Consider the following 22,419-nt stretch of genomic DNA (forward strand, 5'->3'; position numbering starts at 1 on the left):
TGGAGACGGAATGTTCTTATTCTCCTCGGTAGTCTGTACTGTACGGTGCTGTGTGTGAAGTCAAATTCAAAATGCTTTATTGGCATGGAATACATCTGTACTTATTGGCAAAGCGTACACACACAGACAGGAATAGGAATACAAACAACATGAAATACAAACAACACGTATTTATTTATGTAGCCTATTTATTTATTTAATTCTATTTTTTGCGTGTCTAAAGTCGGGTATTAGTTTCTTGAATAAAGCCTTGAAAACAACGGCCAAGTTACTGGCTGATGCGTTCGTTTCGTCTCTGCAGTTCGTAAAAATAAACCGTTTTACTTTTTTTGCTACCAGTCTGTGCTAGTGCTATACAGGATACCGAAAGGTCACAGCACAAGTGGAAAGTCACAATCTTTCTCTTTCTCTCTCTCTCTCACTCTCTTTTGTGAGGAAACTGGAGGAAAAGGATGTTTGTGATGCATTAAACCCTCTCCGCGGACATTTTTTGTTCCCTTATTGTTCACTGTTGAATCCAGAGAAAGTTCTGGAAATAGACCGAGGGAAACAGGATCCCGTCTGCCGTTCCCCGAGACGCGGGCCTCTCGCGCTCATTAGGGTTTAATGTTCGCTGCCGTTCGATAGCATCGATCCGGCCCGTTCATCAAAAGAGCACGGACAGCGCTATCGGAGAGGCATTATCGCGCGGCTTGGTCCGGTTTGCCAGAGTAAAGGAGCCGGCATTTCCACGTTGTGTGTGTGTGTGTGTGTGTGTGTGTGTGTGTGTGAATCCATCACAGCGAAGGGAAGGGCTCTAGCCTAAGAATTTCAGGCTCGGTTCATTATGAATGTCTGCAGAGTAAGACATTCTTTCAGATACAGGGTGATTATGTCACTGTTAACACCGTTGGGGCGGCAGTGTAGTATAATGGGTAAGGAACTGGCTTTGCAACCTAAAAAGATCACAGGTTTGATTCCCCGGTAGGACACTGCCGTTGTTCCCTTGAGCGAGGTACTCAGTCTGCATTGCTTCAGTATATATCCAGCTCTGTAAATGGGTGCAGATGTAAATGCAATGAAAATAGTTGTGTATGTCGCTTTGGATAAGAGCGTCTGCTAAATGCCTGTAACGTAATGTTAACAAAACTACCTTCACTGGGGCTTCTTTGTTACTTTATTAGTAGCATTCCTCTGACCATCCTGTCGTGATCGAGTATTTCGTACCATTTCTGTGCGCCATGAATATCAGGGAATGTGGTTCTAGCCAGTCTTTAAAAACGATGATGATGATGATTATTGTCGATTTTGTTGATTGATTTGCTGTTTATTACATGCATTAAGAGGCTCAAGTAGGCTACAAGATAAAGTGGGGGCGGCGCGGTGGTTTGGCACTGGTGCCTCGCCAGGAGGGGGCCCCGGGTTCGAATCCCGGCCGGCTGTGTCCTCGCTGCGAGGAGTTTGCGTGCTCTCCCCGTATTTGCGTGTACTCCGGTTTCCTCCCACAGCCCAAAGGCGTGCAGGTAGGCTAATTGGAGACTCTAAATTGCCCACTTGGTACGAGTGTGTGTGTGAGTGGTGTGTGGGCCCTGCGATGGATTGGCGGCCTGTCCAGGGTGTATTCCTGCCTCTCGCCCCAATGCACGCTGGGATGGGCTCCAGCGCCCCCCCCCCCCTCCCTCAGGATAAGCGGGCATAGATGACGGATGGATGGGTGACTGTTGCTTGTGCATCCTCGTGATTGAACAATATGTTCTGTTATGATTGTGCACTGGTGGCGTATTGCGCAATCTATACCATATATAACATCGAAATTGACTGGCCGTAGAATGCTCTTTACTGATCAATATCTTGGATTATCTTATCAAGGCAGGATAAGCTGGTTTGCCATGTCGTGCCAAACCTGCTGAAACTCCTTCGTCTGTTCACATTCATCTAGGCATATCCCGCCGTGGATATCAGGCCTATTAAATTACAATATTATAAAGAATAATATGTGGAACTTAGATGGCTATCACAAGGATCACATGACCGAATTTCTGTGCTTCCTCCTGCACCTGTGATGGTTGTTCTATCAGTAGCAGTAGAACATGGATACTTCCTGTTATACAGTAATCGCCTGGTGGGCTGCACTTACAGGTTTCTAATTTTTTTTCACCTCCCAAAAGGAATAAAAATAACTGTTTTATGTAACTTCCTGTTGATGCTGTCTGAATCCATTTTAAAACTGGCTAAAATTGACCTTTGTGGACTTTTTGAAGAGTCATATGTGAATTACCGTATCGTAAACTGTAAAAAAAAAAAAAAAAAAAAAAAAAAAAAGTGGGCATTATTCTTCTGTCCTCTATCCCCATTGCTTTGTATTGTATAATGTTGTGTGTTTTTGTCTTGGATAGAATGTTGTCCTGTTGCCGTAGTGACCTCTGTGTAATTGTACGTATCCTGTCTGGTGCCAGTGATGTTTTTAATGTGGTCTTGCCCTAGGACTGCACATGCAAATGAGCTACTTGGCAGACTCTGGTGCCTGTTAAATAAACGAATGCGGTAAAATGGTAATGTGGTAAATCACTAGATCAAAACAAATGACAGTGTGTGGTGTTTCAGCATGTCACAGTATTACACAGCGTGTATTATGAAATTTCTCATTGATCGGGGTATTACACACTGACGGTCTGACGGTGACACCTGCTGGAAAAACTGGGAACAGCATCTCCTCACTGCTCATCTCAAGGCATATCAGGGATCAGATTCCCCATATGGAACCCTCGCTCCAGTCATGTCTGGGGAGAAGTAAACAGGATTGGGGGGGTTTTGGGTTTGTGCTCTTGTGTAGAAATCTTTGAGGCTTCTTGTGGCTTTCATGTTGGCAACTGGAACATTATATTATAGGCATTTAGCAGACGCTCTTATCCTGAGCGACTTACACAACTTTTTACACAGCATTTACATTGTATCCTTTTATACAGCTGGATATATACTGAAGCAATGCAGGTTAAGTACCTTACTCAAGGGTACAACGGCAGTGTTTAACCTGGGAATCGAACCTGCGACCTTTAGGTTACACGTCCAGCTCCTTACCCATTATACTACACTGCTGCCCAACAATGATAGTCATGTGACCACGAGCTTGCATTGCATTGTATCAGGTGATTACCGTATGACAGCAAGCATTCATTTTCTAGTGCCACTAATACAGCAACCGTCACATGGACAGGGGAAGTGGAGGAGTTCAGTCATGGTCATATGAACTTACACGGTTTACACTGTTGTATCAGTTAGACTTGCATTTGAAAATAATACAACGGTCAGCCCAGCATTGCTATAATTTGCTTAGCTTTTGACTTCCCCATTCACAGTTTTGATCACTTAGCAGAAATCCTAAGGACTGGTTCTCACCGTTTTGATTGACATGTGGTTAGTGGTTATAACAGCTGTGAATTGTGATGAAGGTTGTCAATTAAATTAAGTGTTAGCCAATGCAGATGTATTATTTGAGCATTTATGCAAAGATGTGAAATTGAAACGCCTAGTATGGGCTCAATGCAAACAATCAATCATCTTCTCTGGATGCTGCTGAAGGATTCAGAGAGAGCTGTGTGTCCTCAAAAGTGAGATTTTTATTAATGGCCCTGATTTACCTCCTGTACAGAACTGCTGCATCTGCAACCTCACGCATACTGTACATGCTGAGTGACAGAATCGCTTAGAGGGAATATTGTACTGCGAGTCTGTGTGTGTGTGCGCGCGTGTGTGCGCGTGCGCGTGTGTGTGTGTGCGTGCGTGCGTGTGTGTGTGTGTGTGTGTGTGTATGTGTGTGCGAGCGTGTGTGTGTGTGTGTGTGTGTGTGTGTGTGTGTGTGTTCCCTGGAGCACCACACACTGCATGGCTGTGTGGGACCAACAGAACGCCGTAGAGCCCCAGATTAGGACCCGACTCATTTCAGAAGACCTGCTGATAACTGAGCAGAGTGTAATATGCACAGTAATGCCCGTCAGTTCCCCTGTATTAGAGCTACTAATTAGCAGCTCTGGTTATCACTCAGACTTCACAGACTGGGAGACCATTGTAATGTATATAGTCGTAGAGTAGATTTTATTGGATTTGATCTTCGTTAGTCTAGCGGTAAGGTTGATTCTGACACTCCTGGGAGCGCCGTCGTTGACTTGAGAGTATTAATTGTCCATTTCCGTAGGTTACAGTTTCTCATACGAGCCGGTCGAACGCACTTACGCACTTTTGTTCTTTAAATATGCGCTGATGAACGAGTGTAATGCGATAATATAAAGACAGAGGAAGCGCTGTTATTGACGAGGCTAGCCGGTGAGCTCACGGGCCTTGGAGAGCAGTGGGATCGGATCCTGTTTGGAAGCATCACAGGGAGGTCCGGGGTTAAAGTCAATTATCTTGGCTGTTTCGCTCAGATCTTTGTCGGGCTGCTGTGGGTTGAGGTTGGCTAAAATTGACATTGAGCCAGAGCCTGTGATGTTTGTAAAACATTAATTACGTGGTTATATTTTGATTTGTCTTTTCTGGTTATATACCGGTAAGCGTATTTGTCTAAATTAAAGCAGTTCTGCAAAGATGAGTGGGCTAAAATTCTTCCACAGTGACTGATATTAATTTATAGGAAGTACTTGATTGCAGTTGTAATTGCTAAAGGTGGTGCAACCACTTAAGTTTAAGGGGCAATTACTTCACATGGACGATGCGTGTTTGACAACTTATAATTAAATAGATTAAATAATTTAAAAATGTGTTTTGTGTTTACTCCGGTTCCCTTTTTCAAAAAAAAACTTTTTCAAATCCAGTCTCTTTATTTTTGTTGTTGTTTATTAGCGTCAAAGCTACAAGTCAAGTTATGTTTTGCATGTAAATTTCGTGCGTGAAGCTCTTGTTTGCACTTCGAGTTTGTTTACTGAAGTCGCTGGGCAGATACCGCCGTTTCCCCGACAGCGAGGTTATGTAAACGGCGGTAACCGTGACGCCGGCGATGCGTGGCCGCGTCTGGAAGCGCCCGTCGACAGTACTGAGGGGGGCCGGCTTTGATGCGGACGATGGCGTCGATGTTCCGCGTTTCTGCCGATGTCAATGCCGGGAGCCTGCCTGCCGCTCTCTCTGCGTCGGAAGAGAGAGGAGAGAGCACAGGATAGGGGTGTGAAAAAATCCCGTGTGCCGAAAAATCGTACTGAAAACAGCTGACGGTTCGTACCGAAAATGAAAACGGGCGAACCGCGGTTCATATATTACCGCATTATTTTATTTTAATTGAATTTAGTTTTCCAGTTTAAAAAGTATAGACAGAGCATTTTCCCACAGAATATTAAAAAGACCTGTGTACCGTCACATACCTAGTACGGGACGGGGGCGTTCGAAGGGGGAGGGGGGAGGGGGGAGGGGGATCCACGGCGTCCTCTCGCATTGATTTCCCCCATGTGACCGAACGCACGGCTCAGCAGGCCGCGCTGGTGCTCAGCTAGAATCGCGCCTCTTCTGGTGCCTGGAGCTCTTCTGTGTGCATGTTGGAGCTATCTGCTGTGTGTGTGTGTGGGTGTGGGTGAGCATCAGGGGCTTGTGTGTGTGTGTCTCTGTGTGTGCACACTTGTGTGTATGTGTTTGTGTGTGTGTGTGTCAGTCTCAGGGGCTTTTGTGTGTGTCTCTGTGTGTGTGTGTGTGCGTGCTTCTGTGTTTGTGTGTGTGTGTCTGCCTTGATAAAGTCTGTGTGTGTAAATGGCACCGTTTCTGTGTGTGCACATAGGCTCTTTGTGTAAGTACAAGCCTGCGCATGTATGAACGCAGACCCTGAGGGTGGATGTGTACATGTGAGCAGTGTGTCTGCTGTATATGTGCAAGCTCTGTGTGTGTGTCTCCTGAGTAGCAGCCATGGGTTATATGAGCCCCTGTGTTTGTCTGAATACCTTTATAGAGTGCCTCACTGTCTCGGTTTGACTGTGTAATTGTGTTTGTTAGTGCACTTGTGTGGTGCAGAGTTAATGTGTGTGTGTGTGTGTGTGTGTGTGAGGGATCACCGTGTACGAGTGTGTGACCCTGTATGTGTGTGACAGAGAGAGAGTACCACGTACGAGTGTGTGACCCTGTGTGTGTGTGTGTGTGTGTGAGAGAGAGAGAGAGAGAACGCTGCGCACGCCTGTGTGTGTGTGTGTGTGTGTGTGTACGAGCGTGACTGAGTGCGTGTGCATGCGCGCTCTCCTGGCTAGGTGAGCGGCTGTAGCCCCTCCCCCGGCTCCGCCCCCCTCCCCCGGAGATCAGGAGCCGCGCTGTAGCACAGTGTGACCACGGCTGCCTCACAGAGCACAACATCCACAGAGCTCCTCTTACAGCTCCCAGCCGCGCTCCTCTTCCTCCTCCTCCTCCTCCTCCCCGCCATGGAGCCCGGGGAAGCCTTGCCCCCGCCCGGTGAGTGGACCATATACCCCCCCCCCCCCTTGGAGCGCCTCAAGCTGGTGGGGTCCCCTCCGTGGGCTGTGTGGAGGGGGTGGTGGGTTACCTCTGCTGGTCCGGAGATGCTGAGTGTTTCTTAATTAATTCTGTGAGTGAGTTTGTCTGCGTACGGTGTACGTATCTGAGTATGTGTTTCCGTGTACCAGTGCGTTTGCTTGTGCATGCGTGTGTGTGTAGCTGTGTGTGTTTGTGCGCTCGCTCGCTCGCTGTGCTGGGTGGGTGGGTGGGTTGAGCTGATTCCCCAGGTTTACCTGTCTGCAGGTGAGCCGGTGCTGGATGAAGGGGATTACGCGGCTCTCTCTTTCTCTCTGTTTGTGTCTCAGGTGCGCTGGGCGGCTCACAGATCCGCCACGCTGGGGCTTAGCGCTATTAATAGCACCCCCGGACGGTTATCCTGCAGAGATTGGAGCGTTCGCTCCTTCCTTAGCTGGTAATTCGACGCTGGCACGCAGGTTGTGGCAGCAGGATGCGCCTGCAGTGTGGAGCTGAGTGACAGGGCAGTTTTATTTATTTTATTTTTTTTTTAGTTTTTTGGGACGCTTCTGAGCTGTTTGTACGGCCCACGTACCGTTCTGCCAGGCTGGTTTTCCGGAAAGTTCCGAGCGGCTCGTTTTCAGGGGTTAGCTCAATCGCACAGGATCTCGTATCGGGGGCGTTTTTTTTTTTTATTTTTTGATTGCCGTCCCGCGATCTTTCCCCGTTTTGCGAAAATCGTTGAGGGCACGCTCTGGGGGGAGGACAGAGCACGCGGTTGCCCCCCCTGCCTCGTTCTGTGACTCGCGGCCGGACCCCCCCCCCCCCCCGAGCGATGCGGACCCGGGGTAGGAAACGCTCTTTCGCGCTCCCCGGGCCCAGGGGCGGCCCGTTTCTGCGTTTCGCTCTGTTCTCGTCCGGCGGGACTGCTGGCGCTGAGCTCAGGCGCTCCTGCTGAAGGGTGCTGAGTGCGCACCTTGTGTGAGTCCTGGGACCAGAACTTTACCTGTGTCTGCAGGTGAAGTTCCGCTCTAGTGCTTCAGCAGGACTGAACTGCCTTTTCCACAACTCTGAGAGCTGACCTGTGTCCTCTAGTGTATGGTAACGGTGACAAAACAGTTTGCTTCTATTCTTTCATTACTGTGTCTGATAATGACCAGGACTTAAATTTGGGAGGATTTGTATTAAAATGCTTTTCATTGATTTAACACCATACAGCCTGAATATTCAAAGCAGGCGTTAAAAGGAGATGCCTTCTGTTTGCTTTGGCATGTTGCTAATTAGATTCTGCTGTTATTAAAAAAGTCTATAATAAAATGCTGAAAATATTGGTGGGAAAAACATTCCTGTATTTGAGCACCGTGTCAATCCAATAGTTCCCGGCAATGCCCATCTGGGAATTTCTGTATGGAAGTAAGGGACAGACAGTGGTGTTTGTGCCAGGTGGATGTCGTTGGGTCTTTAAAACTCCTCTTTGTCTGATTTTGTAGCTCAGTATGTACGATACCGTGCAGTGTTGGGGTATTGGGTTGGGGTGAATACACAATTCTGATCCCTGAATTAGATTCCTGGTCTTTACCTGAAATTTGTGGCACTGCTGCTGGGCACCTGTGATATTTTAACCCGTTTCATGAATGAAAGTTAGATTACACAGCCTGGCCAGACACTCGTGGAAAACTGACCGTGTGCAGAAAGAGATAAGAGCGCAGAGAGGGCTGGTCTGACTTCGGTTTGGAAAAACAAAGTCTGCTTCCTGTCTGCTGAACGAAACGCAGACGTTGTCTTCAGTCGTAAAAGCCGTTACTGATACCCCACCCCAATACACACCTTCCCCATCTTCTGCCTTCCTCCATTTATTTGTGCTTACTTTGCCACTGCAGGTGATTCCACATTGTCAGGCCCACCTTACAAACTTGCACATTTTTTGCATCCGGAACGTCTTGGCTAGTCAGTGTTCTAGAATTCCGCTGCATTCAGTCACCCGCAGTGATTGTGACATCAGCTTTAGAATGTTCGGTTAAGAACGTTCTAATCACACATTTGTGATCTTACATCTCTAAACGGTTAATGTGTATAAAATAAGTATAAGTACATTTATTATTTTTTTTGCATTTTGAGATTTCACACACTGAGCGGTCCGCTCTCTGTCAGTTCCTTGCCGCAATCAACACAGCGTGAATTTTTGTATTCTTTTGGTGGGGGGGGGGGGCCTGGGGGGAACCCCCCCCCCCGTGCATGCGGACTTTAAAAGGAATGCGGAGAATCCCAGGTATTCGTCCCGGGCCCAGCGCTACGATCGCCCTGCGCGCATCAGCATGGGAAAAAACAGCAGGAGCTGGCCTCTGTCCTCGCTGAACGCTAACCGCGCCTCCGCAGAGCTCAGCGCTCAGTCACTTAGCGAATTCCGTCTGCTCCTCAGCCTGGTCTGACGGGGGGCTCATCCAGACCCTATTCCCCAAAAGTTGTGAAATTGGCTCCAGTGTCAGAGAAGACGCTTTCGTTGCACTTAACGCTCAACTTGTTATTGAACACTGCGCAGTAAAACTGTCCTAATTGTGTTACTCGAAGCACAGAGAAAAGTACTTTGCAGCTAGACCGAGTCTGGCCGTGGGTGTTATTTGGTTTAGTGGCGAGTGTTGTGTGAATCGGTCCGTTTCTTTAAACCATCCATGGTCTTCTTCCAGGAGGACCTGGAACCTGGAACTTCTGGCCTTGTTTGCTTAATTAGCCCTAGCATTTATGCCATCTGACATTTTGGCTCCGAGCGCACGAATGGTTCGTTTTGCCAATCGGCTCTTTTGGCCAGGGTAACTGGTGGAAACAGAAACCTGCACACACACACGGGCCCTCCAGGCCTGGAAGTGCTCACCCCTGCCCTGCGCCGTTGCCCAAATGAAGAGATGGGGGCGTTCGGCCCATCCTGATGTATCGTTTATGAGAACGGTGAAGGCTGGAAGCTCACTCAGCCTCAGCAGCAGTGGACCCTGCTCATCAGCCGAGCCTTCCACCTCTGAACAGTTCAGCTTTACTGCTACTTACAGGAAGACCAGTGCGTGTCCTGCAATAACCAGGCAACACTAAGGTTACGTGAGTCATGGCTGTGTTTATTTGTTACTTCAGATGTATACGGAATAAAACGTGTTTATATTTCATCAAGTCTGGCTTGAACCCCATCCCGTCCCCCCCCGCCCCCCCCCGTCCCCCCCCGTCCCCCGTGGAGGTCAGCAGTCCCAGTGATCCCTCTGCTGTTCCCCTGATGGTTTTTGGAATCGATAGGCCATAAGCAGCGAGGTGGAACATTTGGGTCAAGCGGCTCCCTGTCCCTCTAGTGATCCGTCACCTTAATGTTCTGTTGGGACCGTTCGGGGAGGGGGGGGGGGGGGTTCGGTGGCTGGATTGGTCCTGGGGGGCTGCGCTGCGTGCAGTGTGTCCACTTCGAGATTGGCGTTTCATTTTTTAATTCGCTATTTTATCTTCTGTCTACATTAAACAATCGACCTTCAGGGTAAACCCGTTTCTGAGTTCTTATAAGGGATCGATTTAAGGGTCATGGTCATTTGAAATTATATCGCGCTGTTCTGACAAATAGGCCTGTTATCTAACGAGCGTTACATCAATGTTTTCTGTGTTTAAAATAAAACTCGGGGAAAGGTTTTGGTTGGACATGCGTAGCATTTATGCTATTCCTTTTTCTGTTGTCCATGAATGGAAGGTCAAGCAAAAAAAAGTGTTTATCGAATCTTAGGTGTGTCTGTTAATGCAGATGTTATTCACCTCAATGGGGTGAGAAATATGAATCCGCTGTGTTCCTGTTGGCGTGCACGCAAGGACACTGTCCTTTGCCTGAAGCCATTCTGACCTGCGCTGATTGCAGTTAATGATTTGTCGTTTCGTATTTAGAGGGATACGCTGTGATGTTTCTTCATGGTTATAAACAGAGGTGGGGGCCGTATCCGATTCTGGTTTTCGCGCCAACTCCAGGCCTTAATTACGTAATTAGCCCCATCATTTACTTCGTCTTTGCCACGGTTCTTGATAAGCGCTTGATTGACAGCCGAAGACAGCTCTTGTGTTCCTCCTGCATATGAAAAGTTTTACTGCGATCGAATCTCCGAGTGAACCCAGTGCAGGTGTATACAGCCAGCTAGCGCATTTAGCCGGGATAATTGGTGGAAACAAGTACCTGCGCACACACACACTGGCTCTCCAGGAAGTGCCCACCGCTGCCCTGCGCCGTTGCCCAAATGAAGAGAAGGGGCCATTCGGCCCGTCCTGATGCATCGTTCATGAGAACGACGAAGGCTGGAAGCTCACGCAGCAGCCGCAGCGGTGGTCATGTTCATTAGCCGAGCCTTCGTTAGCCGGAATCGCTCACCCCACCTGTGTTATAAGGCCCTTCCGCTGCTCGCTGGTGGCGTTTGTCCTGACGTGTCGCTTTCTTGTGCTGCTCTGCAGGAGATGGCCTCCCGAAGGAGGACAGCCCGTTCATCAACAACACCGACGGCGATAAGGGGAATCTGTACGACGGGAAAAACATGGCTCTCTTCGAGGTACCTTTTTTTTTTCCATTTCCGTCTGGGAGGGTTTAACAGAGATGAACTCTTTTAAGGTTGTGAGGTCACAAATGTGTGATTAGAATGCTCTTAACTGAACATTCTAATGCTGATGTCACAATCACTACTGGTAAGTGGAAGCATTGGAGTTCCAGAACACTGACTTAGGTTTTTTTAAAATGTTTTTTCAAAATTCAGTTAGTCGATGGGTTCGTACAGCTTTGGCATTAATTTTGTAAGTTAAAATAGTGTTTCTGACTTTAGCGTAGCGCTGTTGATGCTACTGTTGCCTGGAGTTGTTCTGTAACTTTGAGGAAATTAAACCCAGGAATAGTGTTTGCTTGGACATACTGAGCATTCATTAGTCAGCCTTGTTTTGGGAAGTTACCTTGTCTGTCCTCCTTGAACTAAAGCCCTTTTCTTCTGAGGTTATTTGTTAACGGCTGGGGGGGGGGGTGAACTCTGTGTCCGCAGGAGGAGATGGACAGCAATCCCATGGTCTCCTCGCTGCTCAACAAGCTGGCCAACTACACCAACCTCACGCAGGGGGTCATCGAGCACGAGGAGGCCGAGAACCTGGAGGGGGCCAAGAAGAAGACCGTCCAGGTAGGGGGCGGAGCCAGGACCGGTGCGGGCCACGCCCCTTTTTTTAACGCTTCCTCCGCCGGGAGGAAGCGCCTGAACGTAAACCGCCCAGGGCGATGCCGCCGGGGGCGGTGCCGCTTGTTCTTCCTGGCGTTTGTGACCGGGCGTGGTGCCCTGCCCTGCGTCGGGGGTGCGATTTTCTCTTGCGTGTTAAACCACTGGACCCCCGTGTTACAGACTAGGAGGGGGAAAAAAATGTGTGCGTCACGTGTCCTTTCAATGACCCCACGGGTCCCAGCGTGTACTGGTGCGTGATGGATCAATAGGAGCTATCGTTTTGATCCTCTGTGCAGAAACAACCCTCCATGCTCACAGGCCCAGAATAGAGAGATGACTATGTGCACCCTTAGAGCCCAGTCCAGGGCTGCCCAGTCCAGGGCTGCCCAGCCCTGTTCCCATGTTAGCAGCCCTAGACTGGGGTACATGTTTTGATCTCATTCGGATTTCCAGCCGTTGAATGAGGTGTGTGCTTTGTTAGGGTTGGAGTGAAAACCTACAGGACGGTAGATCTCCTGGAACAGGGTTGGGCAGCCCTGCCCTAATCCATTCCTAAATTAAATCCCACAACTGGCATAATATTGCAGCTAATCGCAGTTCAGTCAGCAGCTTTGCCTTCTGAGGGTGGATGTGCAACAGACCCACATCACCTTCACTGAACGTTTTTTTGGAAACCGTTGCTTTGTGAGATCACAAAATATGTACTTTTCCACTGAGCATTGCAGTACAGTCTTCCCATTCAAAGCCTCCCTAGAGAATGTCTCTGTAACTGCCATCCCGGCTCCCATTAGCCTGTTCTTGTCACTGCAGTTGGCCTCTTGTCTAGCTGTTTAGCTCATTGGTCGTTGCTAACAATTAAGATGTACCCCAGCAGTTAGTGTACTTAGTATACCCCTATAGTGTACTAATTATACTTGATATAAACTATAAATTATAGTTCACGTGTTCTGAAGTATAAAATAGTGTACTTTAGTTATGCATACTAGTTTTTCACATGCAAAGCCCCTAACTGTAAGGCCACAGTGGCCATGGCCGCATACCTAGAATGGAGACGGCAGGGGCGAAGCTGATTGGCTGCGGAGGGGGATTACATCTTTGGGGAAGTGCAGAGAGCGAAGAGGCCAGTCCAGGTTATTTAAGCCCAGGCCCACTGAACACACGGGTCAATTGACGCGTCAGGCCCGTTGGACTGCTGCGCTGGGGCGGGCTGCACTCGCCGCCTGAACGCTGGGAGATTCCGGACTTTTCCAGGACACGGTACGTACCTCGAGTATGCCTTCCTGGTGCAATGAGCGTCAAAACCTTCGCTTGTTAGGTTCTAGGTGCGCGAGGAGTTCTGCTCTCGGCAAGGAATTTTTTAACCCTTTGAGGAGACGCTACCCCCCCCGCCACATTTGATCCCAGAATTCTTTTGTGGGAATGTCGCCAGCGAATGGGTTTTCTCTGGAATTTTTTTTTTTGCATAGTTGGCTCTGTAACGGGAGCACACATCACCGGACACATCAAGGCCGTTTGAACTTTCCGCCGGCGGACGTTGGGCGGACATTCGACTGGGAAGGCTGGAATGAGGTTTGAATTCCAACTGTGGATCAGAATGTGCGTGCGTTAAAAACAAAAAAAAAACAAAAAGGTAGAGGGAATGAGTGAACGAGGGGGTGCGGTTTTCATCTTTCACTGGGACCTCTCCTCCTCTCCTCGTGATCTTGTGGCGGGACGGCGAAGCTGTGGAGTCGTACATCACAGCGATGACGGGGCGCGACGCTACGCCACGACCGAACGGATCGATCGATCGCCTTCGGGACTCACCGAGAGCAGTGGGGCTTCGGGGGGGGAGGGGAGGGGAACGGGTGACGGCCCGCTTTTCGAAGGCGCCGTTCTTCATTTCTGATGCGTGTGCGCGTGTGAAGGGCGCGGCGCGCTGTGCGGTGCTGATGTCAGAGCCCTGAGCGACGCGTCCGTCCTCTCGGTGTCACCAAACTGCCTCTTCGTAGATATTCTATATGCGCGCGGACATCGAGCCGCTGCACAGCAGGGGGAGGGAGGGGGCTTATGGGGACAAGCGCTCGCACATTCAGGTTCCTTTGGGGTCCCGCGTTCAGGTACATTTGGGTTGCGTGTTCAGGTACCTTTGGGTCGCGTGTTCAGGTACCTTTGGGTCGCGTGTTCAGGTACCTTTGGGTCGCGTGTTCAGGTACCTTTGGGTCGCGTGTTCAGGTACCTTTGGGGTCGCGTGTTCAGGTACCTTTCGGTCACGTGTTCAGGTACCTTTGGGTCCCGCTTTCAGGTACCTTTGGGTCGCGTGTTCAGGTACCTTTGGGGTCGCGTGTTCAGGTTCCTTTGGGGTCACGTGTTTAGGTACCTTTGGGGTTGCGTGTTCAGGTACCTTTGGGTCGCGTGTTCAGGCACCTTTGGGGTCGCGTGCTCAGTTACCTTTGGGGTTGCACGTTCAGGTACCTTTGGATCCCGCGTTCAGGTACCTTTGGGTTGTGAGCTCAGGTACATTTAGGTCGCGTGTTCAGGTACCGTAGTCTCGCTTCTGATCTGTGGAGCTGGCAGAGGTCATTTAAACAGAGAGGTGGGCCTGTTGCCTGATTGTGAGGCTGGCACAATTGCATTGTGTTTATGAGGGTGTTGTTAATGCTCTGGTTTCCTGAAGTCAGAACAAGAACAATTATTTTGATTGGATCCTGATGATAGGCTCCAGCCAATCAGTGTTTGCCAGATAATTTACAGCTCCTCCCATTACAGGATTCTAGGAACCCCATTCTCTCATCTCTACCTGTTATAATTAAATACGGATGGATTATTTACCGGAGCAAACAAGGCTAAGCACCTTGATTAGAAGTGCCTCAGGAAATACTCTCACCTGGGATTTGAATCTGCTGCCCTTCTGTCATGTTAGATGTGCTGTTATGGAATATATATTTGTGTTGTTGGTTACAGTTGCAAAGTTGGCCTACATACACCATTTCAGTCCAGCTCCATCCTTTGTGGCCTGTGAGTACTAGGTTCTGTGTTTTCGAACTGTCATGTCACTTGCATTGCGTGTCTGTTTGGCGCAATGGATTATGGTCGTTGTAGTTATTGCGATGGCTATTCCTGTGTCAAACTGCTTTGAATAGCTCTCTTCGTAAAACTACAAGTTGTAAAACTAGCACACCAAGCTTGGAGAATAACACAGTTTCTACACCGAATTAAGCCGGTTGAAATAATCAAACCGACGTTGATAGTTTGGTCCCAGCTCCATAAACATCACACCTCCCTCTATTCCTCCTCAAGGTCTCAGTGGTGCTTCATCCTCCTAAGACCCGCAAATTCATTTTTGTCCCCTGTAGGGGACATGAGTCTCTGGTCTGAAGAACCGTTAATTATTCTACTGTGCTGAAAGCTGCACTACACGGGACATTCAATAAAAATAAAATGAATACTTTTTATGAAAATCAAGTTCACTTCAACATGTTTTTGTCATCCGAGGCAGTTATATTGTGTCAAAAATGTTAAATTCTTTAATAGTTTTTTTTCTGCTGGGTTTTCTCTGGGGGTTAATGTGGATTTTGAAGGAGGTGTTTCTTCTCTTTGCCCCCCTCACAGAGTCCGCAGATGGGCACCTTCATCGGGGTCTACCTCCCCTGCATGCAGAACATCCTGGGCGTCATCCTCTTCCTGCGTCTCACCTGGATCGTGGGCACCGCGGGCATCCTGGAGTCCTTCGCCATCGTCTTCATGTGCTGTGCCTGCGTGAGTGCCCCCAAACCCCCCACTCCCCCCCCCCAATACATCACCCCCAACCCCCCAATCCCCCAATCGACCTAGCTCTGGGGTCATTCAGCCCTTTGAAGTGTAGATCTTTGGAGAAGTCAGCGTTCTAGAACTCCATCGCTTTCGGTCACCAGCAGTGCGATTGTGACAACAGCATTAGAATGTTCAGTTGAACATTCTGATCACATGTTTGTGACCTCAGAGTCTTAAAGGGTTAAAGGGCATCGAAGGGTGGCACTGTGAGTAAGTTTTGTTGGCCGCATCTCACCACATGTGACCCCACAGTGAGGTAATTTGATATGGGCTTGGATTTGATCAGTGTTTTTATATACAATTTGTCTTCCGTTTGCTAGTCTTTTTTATTCTCAAACACGGTATGGCAGTAAGTGCAGTAATCACCAAAATAGAGTAAAAGAATTGCTTTTCTGCTGAAAATGAATAACACCTTCTTTTATTTATGAGTAAAATGTTAAAGGCAAGTATGAATTGAACCCGGGCTCGACAGGGAAGGTAATGAAAAGATTATGATTATGATTTCTGAGGCAGCGCTGCTTGTCTCTGGGTTCTTAAAAAAGGGCAGTCAATCTTGTGCCTCTGATCTTTGTCCCTGCTGCAGTTTGCATACTTACAGTTGGGCCTGCCTTTAAAATGAAGTCTGTGATTATGGTAGGGAGTTGTTCTGAAAAGTGCAGTGTTTTCAGGATGTACCCTCTCATGTGTTGCTATATTTTTGTCCTGCGCTATATTTTAATGCAATTGGGCTAGTGCATACATCAGAACATACTGACACATGCCAATTTTTAGTTCTGTGTCAATAACAGGGTGACAAAATATGTTTTTAGATTCTTATTGGAGTATATTTGTCTTGAAATAAGAATACAGAAGCTCATTCTTACGCCACTCACATTTTTTCCTGGCAAAATATTCCCCCCTGCTTTGTAAAGAATCTTTCTGATTTGTCATCACAAATTTTGTAAAAAAATTTATGAATAAATAAATAACAATCATTTAATTGGAATTGTCATTACAAATATAGCATTTTGAAAGCTTTTTGCCAGGGAATCTGTCAGTCGTTTGCGTATTTAATTGCATGTTGCTGTGGTAACGCTGAAAGGATAAGCTGGTAGACAGCAGGCTAGTTAGCCCGTTTTTCGTTAGCCTGTGCAAAAAATAATAATAATAATCCTACGTGTCCCATAGCCGATGGAGATCGCTGTTTATTTCTAATTTAGTTTCCCAGCGCGTGTCTGATGGAGTTATAATGAGCCTGATATCCATTACTAATCAGGATGGAGGAGGCTAATGAAGGGGCTTAGCACGTTAGCACGTTAGCCCTGAGTCTCAGTGCAGTTTCTGAGCCGCTGCTAATTGGGCTTAATCCAGATTTCACCTCCCTTTGACCTCTCGGGGGGGGGGGGGTTGGGAGGGCGGCGGAAAGGGAAGGTCACTTTGCCATAGATACGGCTGGAGGGGGCGGGGGCGGCGGAAGGGAGGCGGGTTATTTTGGGAAATTGAAAGTGCGTCAGTCAGCCCAAGGTCGCGGGGACACACCGTCGCAGCGGCGCGCGCCGTCCCGCGGTTCCCGCCGCCTGGCGTTGACCGATGCGATGCGCCCGGACTCCCCCCCCCCGCCCCGGGAGGATGCTCGTTTAAAACTGCAGATCTCGCTATACCCCAAACCTCCCCAAACAAAAACACCCCCCCGATAATGTTACATCTGCTTCTGTGCCTCCCACTGTAAGGCTTGTGTATGCTTATGTGTCCATTCCCAAGCCTGGTCATTATAACTGGTCACTGTGAATTGTACTATTCCCAGAACTGGCCATGAGAACATTACATTACATTACATTACATTACATTACAGACGTTTGGCAGACGCTCTTATCCAGAGCGACGTACAACAAAGTGTATAACCATAACCAGGAACAAGTGTGGCTTGAGTCGTAGGTTTGCTTGACCGTGCAGGCGGAAGCTGTCGTTGTGACTCGGATCTGTGTCTCTCTCCTCAGACGATGCTGACGGCCATATCGATGAGCGCCATCGCCACAAACGGCGTGGTTCCAGGTATGGCTTCACCCGTTCCTCCCTCGACCACACTCGCTCACACGCGCTCACTGTGCAAACCCATCCGCGGTCCTGCTGGTCTTGAGAAACGCCACCGTGGGAAACTGAATGTTTTATCCGTCTCTGGAGGAAGCACTTTCTCTAATGGAGCGGGCCTCTTTGGTGTTATCGAGGTCTGACCTCGTTTTATTTGCCGAAGCGCGGACCGGTGCCATTTTAAACCACGGCTTTGTTACACGTTATGTTTATTCGGTGCCAGCGCTGGTGCCCGGATCCCGACGCCGCTCCTGTTTGTTTTTTTGGTAGCGCTTGTTTGAGTGTGTCTGGGTTTGTGATTGATGGCGGTTTTTTGGCGAGCGGCCCGGCGGGGTCCGGAGCCGGCGCTGGTGGGCGTGGTTCTGGGGGTTAACTGGGGGGGGGCGTGTCTGTTCCTCCCCCACAGCCGGCGGGTCGTACTACATGATCTCGCGGTCCCTGGGCCCGGAGTTCGGAGGGGCCGTGGGGCTCTGCTTCTACCTGGGGACCACCTTCGCCGGGTCCATGTACATCCTCGGCACCATCGAGATCTTCCTGGTGAGCTCCCGCCCCCCCGTCCCGTCCCGTGCCGTTACTGCACCAGGAAGGGTTTTGGTGACTTTCGGGACGATTCGAGCCTGGATTAGGTCCATTTCATTTTATTTCATTGTGTTTCTAATATTATTTACTTATTTCTGTAAACACCAGACACCATTATGAAGTCAAAAAATAAAAAAAGTTCTAATTTCTTAAGGTTGACTCAGAATTAAGGCCGAGGTGTTTCAGTGCGTTCCCCTCTCCCTGCCGCCGCTGAGTCACCCCGTTCCGTGTCGCGGTTGCCGTGGACGCGGTTGCCGTGTCTCCGCAGACCTACATCGTGCCGAACGGCGCCATCTTCACGGCGGAGCGGAAGGAGGACGAGCAGGCGGCCATGCTGAACAACATGCGGGTGTACGGCACCTGCTGCCTGGCCCTCATGGCGCTGGTGGTCTTCGTGGGCGTCAAGTACGTCAACAAGCTGGCGCTGGTCTTCCTGGCGTGCGTGGTGCTGTCCATCATGGCCATCTACGCCGGCGTCATCAAGACCGCCTTCGACCCGCCTGACTTCCCGTGAGTTCCGCCAGCAGATTATAGATTGTATACCGACACCGGCCGCTGTGCCTCCGTGGTCAGTCTTCTGGAACATTACATTACATTACATTACATTAAAGGCTTTATGCAGCGCCTTATCCAGACGTTACTAATTCACAACTTTGAATAGTACTTACATTGATCCCCACATACAGCTGGATATATCTAGAGAACTGGGTTAAAGACCTTCTCCAAAGCTATAACGCACTGTCCATTGACCCGAATGAACCTGTCGAACCTTCCGTGTTTGCGGTTGAGTTCTACCACTGTGCCACCTCCTGTCCTACACAGCTGAATGTTTTCACTACTTGCCCACCCCCCCACCCCAGGGGTGCACCTCCCTGAACCTGGAGTGCCGATGTGCGCGCTGGTGTTGGTTTCCAACGATTACCATAGAGGGAGAATATCTTGATACAACAGGACACTGTTTCTTTCCTGTACTTGAGCACAGTAAAATCTCTAGGATACACTGGCAGTCTGCAGCTGGTGCTTATACACACATCAAGAAAACAAGATATGATTGGGCTGGTTAAATAAATGTTGGCGCAAAATCCTGAAATGGATTGGCCCTTGTTGTGCACCCCTGATGTAATGTCACGTCTCCCACTTGAACCCGTAACCCTCCGGTGCGGAACCCTCTTGAGTGAGTTCACCGCGTTGAAGTTCTAACTGCGTTGCAGGTTCTGTGCCCCGTTTCCTGAACGTGTGTTTCACGGTTCGTATTCCCCCCCCCTCCCCCCCCCAGGATCTGCCTCCTGGGCAACCGGTCCCTGAAGAACCTGGAGTTCGACAAGTGCGTGAAGTCGGAGACGGTGGGCAACGCGACGGTCCCCACCGCGCTCTGGGGCCTCTTCTGCGACGGCGTGTCCGCCAACGCGTCCTGCGACGAGTACTTCCGGGACAACAACGTGACGGAGATCCAGGGCATCCCGGGCCTGCTCAGCGGGGTCATCTCAGGTAGCGCGCGGTTCTGCGCTCCTTTCCCTCCTGGGCGTGTCTGTTTTCAAAGCAGCCAGTTTCACCGCCTCTGACTGCGACCTGCCCTGCCCTTTAAAAAAAAAATAAAAATAAAAAAATAGTTTACTCTGTCAGATCCCTCGTTGCATTTCTCTCACCTTACATTTTATCTTAACTATTCGGCCGGGCGGTAACACTTTTATAATAAGGTGACATGAATTGACATTAGCTAATATCTTCCTGAAATGTTACTGGAATCTGTACAGCTTTGTTAATGTATTTGTGCATCAATTAATTCATGTTAACAACTACATTAGTTCATGCCAGTTCGTGTGACCTTATTTTAAGGTGTGACCTTATGGGCTCCTGGCTATAGCCAGGTTTCCGCTGAGATGTTGAGATGAGGTGTTTTTTTTTTTTTGGTTTTTTACCTCATTTGCTTGCTTTTTGGGCGTTCACCCCTGGTTTGTGTCCCAGTTTTCCTTTGGTAATTCCACTGTATCTGTGTGACCGTCCCTCTGTAATAAGTGTTGTGTTAGTAAAGTTAAACTGAAAGCTGTTGGTGCCTGAGCATGGGGGAGAGGAAGTCAAGATGGCGGATTTGTGCGTGGATTATGCAAGCCCTAAAAATCTGTGAATCCATCTGCCCCCATTATCCCCCTTTGCCTTCCCTCTCCCCTCTCCTCCTCTTCTCCTCTCCCCTCCCCTCTTCCCTCCCCTCTTCTTCTCCTCTCCCCTCCCCTCTTCCCTCCCCCCTGCCCTTCCCTCTCCTCTTCTTCTCCTCTCCCTCTCCCCTCTTCCCCCCCCCCTTCCCTCCCTCTCCTCTTCTCCTCTCCCCTCTCCCTCTCCCTCTCCCCTTCCCCTCCCCCTCCACCCTTCCCTCTCCCCTTCCTCCCCCCCTTCCTCTCTCCTCTCCTCACCCTTCCCCTCCCTCCCTCTCACTTCTCCCTCTCCCCTCCCTCTTCCCTCTTCCCCCCCCTTCCCCTCTCCCCTCTCCCTCTTCCTTCTCCTCTCCCCTCCCCTCTTCCCTCTTCCCTCTCCCCTCCTCCTCCTTCCCTCTCCCTCTCCCCTCCCCTCTTCCCTCTCATCCCCCTTCCCTCTCCCCTCTCATCCCCCCCTTCCCCTCCTCCTCTTCTCTCATCCCCTCCCCTCTTCCCTCTCCCCTTCCCCCTCCCCTCTTCCCTCTCTCCCCTCCCCCTTCCCCCTTCTGCAGAAAACTTGTGGCCCAGCTACGCCCCCGGCGGAATGCTGGTGGAGAAGCCGGGGCAGCCGTCCACCCCCCCCAAGGACACGTCCCAGGACATCAACAGACCCTACATCTTCAACGACATGGCCACCTTCTTCACCCTGCTGGTGGGCATATACTTCCCCTCGGTGACAGGTGACTACTGCCCCCTGTCTGCTGGGAGGACTCCACACAGGAACTCTGCTTTTTTTTTTTTATATGTGCAGAGCAGCACACATCACAATATGCTAAATGCTGCTTCTTTCCTGGCTCTGATTCTGTGTGATTTTGATGCTCTACCAGCTTGGTAAATTTTAAGTACGGTAATATAATTGAGGCAGAGGTTCTGTAGCTTATTTCTGGGCCCCTCTGAATCCTGGTATTTGACAGTCAATCCTTAATCGCTTTGTCAGTCCATCTCTTTAAGGTTGTTGAAAGTGTGGTTATGGTCCTTACATTTTTTTCCCCCTGAAACAGAATAACACACTTTAACACAGGTTTGGTAAATTAGCAGATTAGAGTTGTATAACACTTTTCTTTATTTTTTGTTTGGAAAATCAGCGTTCTGTGCTTGTTTCAGGAATCATGGCCGGGTCCAACAGGTCTGGAGACCTGAAGGATGCTCAGCGTTCGATTCCCACGGGAACCATCCTCGCCATAGCAACCACATCCTTCATCTGTATCCTTCAGCCGATCGCCAGAGTTAGAGTTGGCCTGTGTGTGTGTGCGTGCGCGTGTGTCCATGTGCGTGCATGCGTGCATGTGTATTTGGCTGTTTTATGAGATGCAGAAAGCACAAGGCCTTTTACCCTTTTTGAAGTTTTTTTTTTTTTTCAAAATTCTAGGTCAAATGTTCTAGAACTCAGTTGCTTTCACTTGGCAGCTCTGATTGTGACATCAGAATTAGAATGTTCAGTTAAGAGCAGCGTTCTAATCACACGTTGGTGACCTCACACATTAAAGGGTTACGTGTGGAGTAGCACTATTGCTTTTTCCCCCTCTCCTCTCCTCTGGGCTGTGTTTGGCCTTAACTCGGTCCTGCAGATATCTCCTGCGTGGTGCTGTTCGGTGCGTGCATCGAAGGCGTGCTTCTGAGAGACAAGTGAGTATGACCGGGTATCGATGATGGATAGACGTGTGACTGTTGTACACGTGTTTCGGTGTTTACATGCTTACATGCCATGTGTGTGAACGTGTACACGTATGTTTGTGTGTCTGTAGTGGGGTTTCGTCCGACTGTTTTTCTGTGAGTTTTGAGTTTGCTCTTAAGTATACCTGAGCGGGGAAATAAGCCTGAAATAAAAAAGATATATTTTTTTAAATTGTCGTCATATTGAGATACAAATTTTTTTGAATAAATGATGATGTAACGGGGGATGTAAGTCACATTAATCTGCTCCACAAAGCCAGAAAATGTAATTTAATAGACCACTGCGTGCCCTCTTCACCGTCTCTGTGGTGCGTTCAATGCAGCCTTGTATAACCGAGAGGGCTGTTATGCACACTCTTCCAAGACTGAGTACGTCTTGCAAACTCTCCATAACTGTGCTTAACTGGCACTCTATTGAGTACAGTATCTTGCTGTTCCTTCTTCAGAAAATTCGCATGACGGTTGTTGATGTAAACGCGCACCGATTCACGTTTTTTCTTTTGCCGACCTCT

The 22,419-nt window shown here is 49.1% G+C and overlaps 1 protein-coding gene across 2 annotated transcripts in view; it reads left to right on the forward strand.

Moving 5' to 3' along the window:
* LOC135260652 (solute carrier family 12 member 7-like) overlaps positions 1–22,419 on the forward strand; it is a 58,668-nt gene that overhangs the window by 20,405 nt on the left and 15,844 nt on the right. For both annotated transcript variants that reach the window (XM_064346072.1, XM_064346071.1), the window contains exons 2-11: positions 10,867–10,961; positions 11,439–11,570; positions 15,198–15,344; positions 17,375–17,429; positions 17,872–18,002; positions 18,313–18,554; positions 19,321–19,532; positions 20,746–20,913; positions 21,338–21,436; positions 21,802–21,859. In XM_064346072.1, coding sequence (XP_064202142.1) covers positions 10,867–10,961; positions 11,439–11,570; positions 15,198–15,344; positions 17,375–17,429; positions 17,872–18,002; positions 18,313–18,554; positions 19,321–19,532; positions 20,746–20,913; positions 21,338–21,436; positions 21,802–21,859 — 1,339 coding nt within the window. The remainder of the gene's footprint in view (positions 1–10,866; positions 10,962–11,438; positions 11,571–15,197; positions 15,345–17,374; positions 17,430–17,871; positions 18,003–18,312; positions 18,555–19,320; positions 19,533–20,745; positions 20,914–21,337; positions 21,437–21,801; positions 21,860–22,419) is intronic.

Source organism: Anguilla rostrata, chromosome 8 (assembly GCF_018555375.3).
Source record: "Anguilla rostrata isolate EN2019 chromosome 8, ASM1855537v3, whole genome shotgun sequence".
NCBI classification, from domain to species: domain Eukaryota; kingdom Metazoa; phylum Chordata; class Actinopteri; order Anguilliformes; family Anguillidae; genus Anguilla; species Anguilla rostrata.